Source organism: Octopus bimaculoides, chromosome 17 (genome assembly GCF_001194135.2).
Source record: "Octopus bimaculoides isolate UCB-OBI-ISO-001 chromosome 17, ASM119413v2, whole genome shotgun sequence".
In the NCBI taxonomy this organism is placed as follows: domain Eukaryota; kingdom Metazoa; phylum Mollusca; class Cephalopoda; order Octopoda; family Octopodidae; genus Octopus; species Octopus bimaculoides.
In genome coordinates, this window is record NC_068997.1 from 19,257,644 (window position 1) to 19,265,379 (window position 7,736).

Here is a 7,736-nt window from a genome sequence, read left to right on the forward strand (position 1 = left end):
GACTGGCTTGTGCGGGTGGCACATAAAAGACACCATTTCGAGCATGGCCGTTTTCGTGCGGGTGACACGTAAAAGCACCCACTACACTCTCTGAGTGGTTGGCGTTAGGAAGGGCATCCAGCTGTAGAAACTCTGCCAAATTAGATTGGAGCCTGGTGTTGCCATCCGGTTTCACCAGTCCTCAGTCAAATCGTCCAACCCATGCTAGCATGGAAAGCGGACGTTAAACGATGATGATGATGATGATGATGTAAGGCATGATATTGTTGCTAAAACAATATAACAACACCAACTGCAGAAAAGTCTGCTCTGGATGAATATAAACAACATTTCTGCTATTGAATACTTAGATATTATCACAGGGAATTGTCATCAAAACATCTACCAAGTACAAACATAGCAGGCCTGATATAGTCATTTGGAAAAGAAAAGAAAACTTACATATAGTCATAGAGGTAAACTGCCCTATAGATATGAGTGTCTTTTACAAAATCAGAAAGAAGAAGAGTTCTTATGGACAACTGCTTTGAAATCTATTGCTCTTTTATCGTGATTATAAATTCACATTCATTCAATAACCATTTGTGCATCCTTTTACAAAGAATTCTAATGAAAAAAAAAACAGGCAAATAATGAAGTCATACATTCACACACACACACACACACACACACACACACACACACACACACACACACACACACATGCATACATACATACATACAATAAACACATACATTCACATACATACAAGCCAATGAGTGGAATGACAATGTAAGGCAAGCTTCTGCATGGTCACACCACAAACTAGATATAACTGCCAAATCCCCTTAAAATTACTCTCTTTCATCTGAACAAAAAAACGTATGTTAGATAATGTTGTTTTGGTTTCATAATGCATAGGAAAAGACTGCATTGTCACAGCTGGATTGTTTTTCATCAAAGATCTATTCAATCAGGTTTACTCTGAAGTTTAACAGTAATGTACACATGTACATACATCTGAGTCAACATGGCAGGAGGAAAGACTTTTACATGAACCACTTGATCGACTAGAAATAGTAGTTAATTCCCTCTCAATCAAAACACTGTGTAGAAAAAAAAAAGAACACATTGAATGATGTATTCCTAGCTACAGCTAAGTAGATCATAGGTTTGCTCAAGTATTCACCTAGGATTAAATGATACAGATACATACAGACACTGTTGCACACACACAAATTCACACACACACACACACACACACGTATATATATTTATATAATTTAGAGAAAAACCACTATTAAATAATTCAATAAAGAATGTAATTCATACCCTCTAGAAAATAAATATATCATAAAAACCTTATTCAAAAACTCAATAAAATACATAAAAGAATAACTAATACATAGTATAAAATGACTATGCACATTTCATGGCTATATTTTCAAATAGATAACTACTAAAACTAATTCAATTAATAATCAAATCTATTCAAAAATATAGTCACTCATCAGGTCTAAACTAATAAAATAATAATTAAAAAAATCAATGTACATATAACTTATACTAAATATCTAAAAAAAATACTTGTTTTAGCAATAAATAAATAATCAAAAAACATTTAACAATATTTCTTAAAATAAAAACACAACTTATCTGTGATGATGGCAGTCAACTCATGACCAAAGAAAACCATCATTGACCATTAAAAAACATTGTGAAATCAGACAAAATTGATGGGGACTAATGAACCACAGCTCTTGATAGATATGCACATCCAAGAATACATATAATTTGCCCATGGGTAGTGTCATTTGTTTCATTTCAGTGATAGCTATGTGTGTGTGTGTGTGTACACAATATTGACCATGTTCTTTTCCTTATGCTTTTTCATATAATAATTTTGATTAAAATTAACTGCAACAGGAGACAAAAAAAAAAAGATAAACAAAGTTAACATTACTAAATAATTTAAATTTATTACTATATCAATTTGTTAATGTCTGTATATAAAAAATATATATGTATATAATTTAGAAAAAAATTATTAATATAATACAAGATGAATTTATAAATACATAAACAATTTAATTAATGAATTATCATTTAATATTAAATATAAGTCTTATTTGATACGTAACATATTTTTTAAATTCTGTCTTACATTTATGCATATAGAGCCTAATATTATTTCATTATAATATAGTTTTCACATATATGTATCAAAATGAAATTGATAAAGAAATTTGCATAACCAATTAATGATGTCAGGAAACTCCTGAAAGCTTTGTCTTTCTTGAAGTACATTCAATGTAAATCAGTCTAATACAATCCATTTCACCCCTGACAGAAGAAGCAAGATGAAGTAGGTTAGCCTAGAAGTGAAATAGTGTCAGTTAGCTAGCTCCCCACCATTCTTCAGCACTTGCATATATTCTCTGTGTGTGTATAAATATATTTACACTGAATCACTGCTTATACATTGAGGAAAAATTCCTGATAAAATTACTTTCTCATCACATTCAGCTAAATTAATTAATCTTATATTTGTTATGTAATAGTTATATAGTTGATGTTTTTATGTAAGTAATCAAAACAGCTGTAAAGCAAAACAAATGACACTTTTCAAATATGATTGAGATCTGTTTTCTATTCTTCATGTGTATATGGCCATTACCTGCATCTGTATGTACAGACCAGGGCAATATTGTTTTTTGGATGCAAGTCTCATCTCTCATATATACACACATATATACATGGCTGTCAGTTCAAATCCTACTGTGTAATGTGAAGTTCTCAGCAACCAGAGTTTGCTGCAAAATTAATTTAACTGAATACATATCTTCCAAAAAAAGGATGCCTTTGAGCCCAGCCAATGTTAGAAACAATTACTATTCATAGTAGTATGATCTATGTACATTTCATTTTATTTTATTTTGTTTTGTTTTTTATTTACTGCTGCATTTCACAGGATTCCTATATCTTCAAGGTAAGGTTTACTCCTACCTCACATCACCTGTGATTTTTTTTGTTTTTGTTTTTTTTTGTTTTGTTTTATTCATTCTTTCAGAAGCTGAATAATAAAAACATACTTTGTTTCAGTATAAAAGGAATTAAAATGACATATAAATAATCATAATGAAATTACATACACAATAAAATTAAAGCAGAAAAGAAAAGGTTAATAGTTAGGTTAGACTTGACAGGGACATTTAATTTAGCTATTTGATAAAAGGTTTCTAACAGGTCTCTAACAGCTGTTTCTAGAATATCCCAGCTACTGGAACATTGTGTCAAGTGAGGATTCCATAGGCCAAATATTCTCTCTCTGATGACAGTTTCAATAGCTTGGATATTCTAGAAAAAAACTATGTAGATCTTCTATTATGTAGCTAAATTGAATGTCCTTGTCAAGTCTTGTCAAATTGTTTGCCTTTTATTTTCTGCTTTAATGTGTACCTAAGAGCTCAAGAGGAAGCCACTTCTAGCTGCTTTCGAAAAGCAGTCACAAAATCATGTCTTCAACTGCAGTTCAAGCCGTAATTTTAATGGCATATCAATTTAAGCACTCAGAGCACATACTTATTAGTTTGAGCCACCCTGATAAAAACTCCTTGAATCTTTTAATAAAATGAATATGTAAGGAAGTAAAACTTGTGGTTGTAAACATTCTACATAAATTTACAAACTTAAAAGGACAAAACTGTACACATTGTAATATCCATAGTATACATTTGTGAAAGATTTCTCAGGTTTTTCACAAATGTAATCATAACTATTCAGGCCTGTCACCTGACTTTGGTGCCTAGGGGTGCTTCAGAATATTCTGGATGGGTACTAATTTGTAATAATACTAAAACGGAGTTTCAAAATAAGTGTATCACTGTAAATCTGAGGGTGAACCATTGAATAGTGAGGGAGCAGTGTGCTGTCCAGAGTATCCCCTTAGTGATGGGCATGTAACTATTAGTAATTAGAATGCTATCAAACTCACATCCCACCACTCTCTCTCACACACACACACACACACACACACACACACACTCTTTCTCTCTCTATCTATCTCATGAATGTACACAGTGGTAAAGACTGCAGTTGAAATTTTTTTTATACACATACATACCCACATGACATTTGCAAACATCATAGTATTTTTATGAATTTAAGCAGCAAACATTTGATATTGAATGCCATACCAAACAAAATATTTGGCTGTATTTCATCATTTGCTTTCACATTTCAAGTTCAAATTTAAACTGGTGTCAAACTTTACCATTCATTCATTGATAAAAATAGTTACCAGTCTAGGACTGAGGTCAATTTAATCAACTATTCCATCAAAATTCATATGCTTCTGCCTCAGTAAGAAATCATCATCATCATCATCATCATCATCATCATCATCATCATCATCATCACCACCATCATAACATTTGCTAACTCACCAAGCATATCTTCATGTGACTCAAGCACACACACACATGGTTGTTTTTTCTTTATGTATGTATTTTATGTTGTGTTTATGTTCACATATATATATATATTTTAACTGTAACTCTTGTCTTTTATGTGATATTTATATTGTGTAGTCTGTGTAATCCTGCAATTTTTATCACTTTATGTGAGCCTACCAACAAGGAAAAAATTGCCTTCCATCTTTTTGTGATGAAAATCTACATATACATATACACATGCGAAATAAGAACCAGTTCAATATTTTGTATTTGATGGCAAAAAAAAAAAATTATATACTGGCTTATGAGGTGCACTCCGATTTCAACAATGATTCAAGAAAAAGAATTTTTAAAAGGTTAAAGGGTGTCTGACTTCACATTTAGAACCCTGAAAAGTTTTTTTTTTTTTTAGATCTGCATCTTATATACCATCAAATACAGTACAAGAATACTATTGAACCAGAAATACATGCCCACAACTGTCCTCTTATCCCTTGTCCTTTTTCCTTAATGGCATGTAAATTTTGGAGAAATTTTTTTGATTTTTTAGGTTATCTTCTCTTAGCAAGTGAAATTTGTCGAAAAATTAAGTATTAGTGAAGCACTGGGTCAATGTAAATAAATAGCCCACTCCCACAAAATTTCAGGTCTCGTGCCTTTAATAGAAAGGATTATTATTATTATTATTATTATTATTATTATTTAAGGTGGTGAGCTGGCAAAATTGTTAGCATGTCAGACGAAATGCTTAGTGACATTTCGTCTGTCTTTATGTTCTGAGTTCAAATTATTATTACGGTGAGAGATAAGGCGACGAGCTGCCAGAATCGTTAGCACACCGGGCAAAATGCTTAGCGGTATTTCGTCTGCCGCTACGTTCTGAGTTCAAATCCCGCTGAGGTCGACTTTGCCTTTCATCCTTTCGGGGTCGATAAATTAAGTACCAGTTACGCACTGGAGTCGATTACATCGACTCCCCCTCCCCCTCCCCCCCCCAAAAAAAAATTTCAAGGCCTTGTGCCTAGACTAGAAATAATTATTGCGGTGAGAGATAATGGTTGAAGGGGAAATAAAAATGGCTTGCAATATGCAGTTATGTCCCCTGTGTATTCTGAATTTAAATCTTGCCGAAGGTTTATTTGCTTTTTATCTTTGTGAGGGTTTTATAAAATAAGTACTGCTTGCATACTATGATAGATTTAATCAACAATAAGCTCTCCACAAACTTGGAGCATCATATCTCAGAAAATATTTCAAATGTTTTGCCACATAAATCCTTTTAAACACTTCTTTTCGTTTTCAGTTGTTTATCCTTTGTTTTAAAGTTGAAATTGAAATTAAAAATCGTTATTATAATATTAGAGATTATAAATATTAATTCAAGATAGAAAAGACCACCAGGTCTACTAACAAGACACAAATCAAGTATGTATCATTTGCTGTTAGTAGAATTGTTGTTCTTTCATAATTCTGTCTCAAATTAATGTTTATCATGTCTGATATATAATTTATGCTACAAATGCTTGGCAGAATCGTTAGCATGCCAGGCGCGATGCTTAGTAGCATTTTGTCTGTCCTTACATTCTGAGTTTCAAGGTCGATGAAATAAATATAAGCTGAGTACTGGGGGGGGGGGTTTCGATGTAATCAACTAGTCACCTCCCCAAAAAATTTCAGGTCTTGTGCCTTTAGTAGAAAAGATTATTATAAACATCACACAGTATACAATATCATGAGGTTGTTGACTGAAGATATTGTGTCAACCGGAGGTTTGTACTGGTCGTCAAGTCACAACAAGGACTCCACACAGACAGTACTTTACGCAATATGCGTGCAGTTCCAAATAATGCTGACTTTTGCAAAACATCTTATATTGTAGGGTATCTCTAAGGTTTTCAGATGTTTTTATCTATTATTATTATTATTAATATTAGTATTATTATTAAAGTGGTGAGCTTTCAGGATCATTTGCCCACTGGACAAAGTGCTTAGTGATTGTCTGTCTGTTTTTCCTTTTTGGGTTCAAATTCTGTTGAAGTTGACTTTGCCTTTCATTCATTCAGTGTTGATAAAAGAAGTGGCAGTTCAGTTCTGAGGTATCAATGTAATCGACTTATCCACTCCCCTAAAATTTCAGGCCTTTTGCCAATAGTAGAAAAAACTATCATTATTATTATCAACAGCAGTGAGCTGGCAGAATTGTTAGAGCATTGGCTCTTTAAGTTCTAAGTTCAAATCCCACCAAAATCAGCTTCAATAAATGCAAAGTACTAGTCATGTACTGAGATTGATGTAATCAATTATATTATATATATTTCCTTTAAGATTACTAACCTTGTGCCAAAATTAGAAAGAATATCATTATTATTAAATAAAAATGTAATTATCGTATCTCACTTCTTTTTATATTTTCCTCTCTTTTAGCAAAAAGATGACTATTTCTCTTTGGGTGATCGTCGCTGTTCATTGAATCTCGATGCGACAGAATCTTCGTCAACATTGACATTTTTTGGCAGCGTACCTGATTTGAAACTGCTGGATAATTTCCCTGATGCCAAGAGTCTAACCCTGAAAGACAGTTCCAGTTTTCTGGAAGAGGTTTATTCAGATGAAGTAAGTAAGAAGAACTGAGCTTGGAATTTTGTTTTTGGTCAACTGGATTCAACAAAGAACATAAATGAATCTCAAATCTCATTTAGAGATGCTCTCTCTCTCTCTCTCTCTCTCTCTCTCTCTCATGTTAGACATACACACACACAAATACACTACACTTTATCTACATCTTGTCACTGTATTTTATATAGACAACACTGCTGTTTTTATGCTCATATACTAAACACATGTTTCCTCTCTAGCATAGTTATACAATAAGAACTATTGTCTGCCACCTATGCTTCAAACCACGCAGTTCTGCAAAAGGACTGAATAGTCATCCGAGAGGTCATGGATGGAAAATCAGAAATGCCATTGCTACCAAGGAAGCACAATGTGATGGCAGTAATCTGTGAAGAGGGAACAACCACCATGTGTCTGTGTTTGTGTGTTAATTTAGTTATAAGTGTTCCTTAAGAAGCAAGTCATATCACCCTGTATGATGTCAGATGCCACGAAATGGCTAAGTACAAACACAGAGCTCATATATACATGTGTGTGTGTCTATACACACACACACACACACAACACTTTATCCACATCTCATCTTTATTATATTTTATATAAACAATATATTTTCATACTTATATACTAAACATATCTCATCTCTCTCTCTCTCTCTCTCTCTCTCTCTCTCTCTCTCTCTCTCT

At 32.9% G+C, this 7,736-nt stretch overlaps 1 protein-coding gene across 1 annotated transcript in view; it reads left to right on the top strand.

The window, feature by feature from the left end:
• LOC106877886 (protein furry) overlaps positions 1-7,736 on the top strand; it is a 152,698-nt gene that overhangs the window by 132,289 nt on the left and 12,673 nt on the right. The window contains exons 53-54 of the mRNA XM_052974065.1: positions 2,952-2,969; positions 6,859-7,047. Of these exons, the coding sequence (XP_052830025.1) occupies positions 2,952-2,969; positions 6,859-7,047 (207 nt within the window). The remainder of the gene's footprint in view (positions 1-2,951; positions 2,970-6,858; positions 7,048-7,736) is intronic.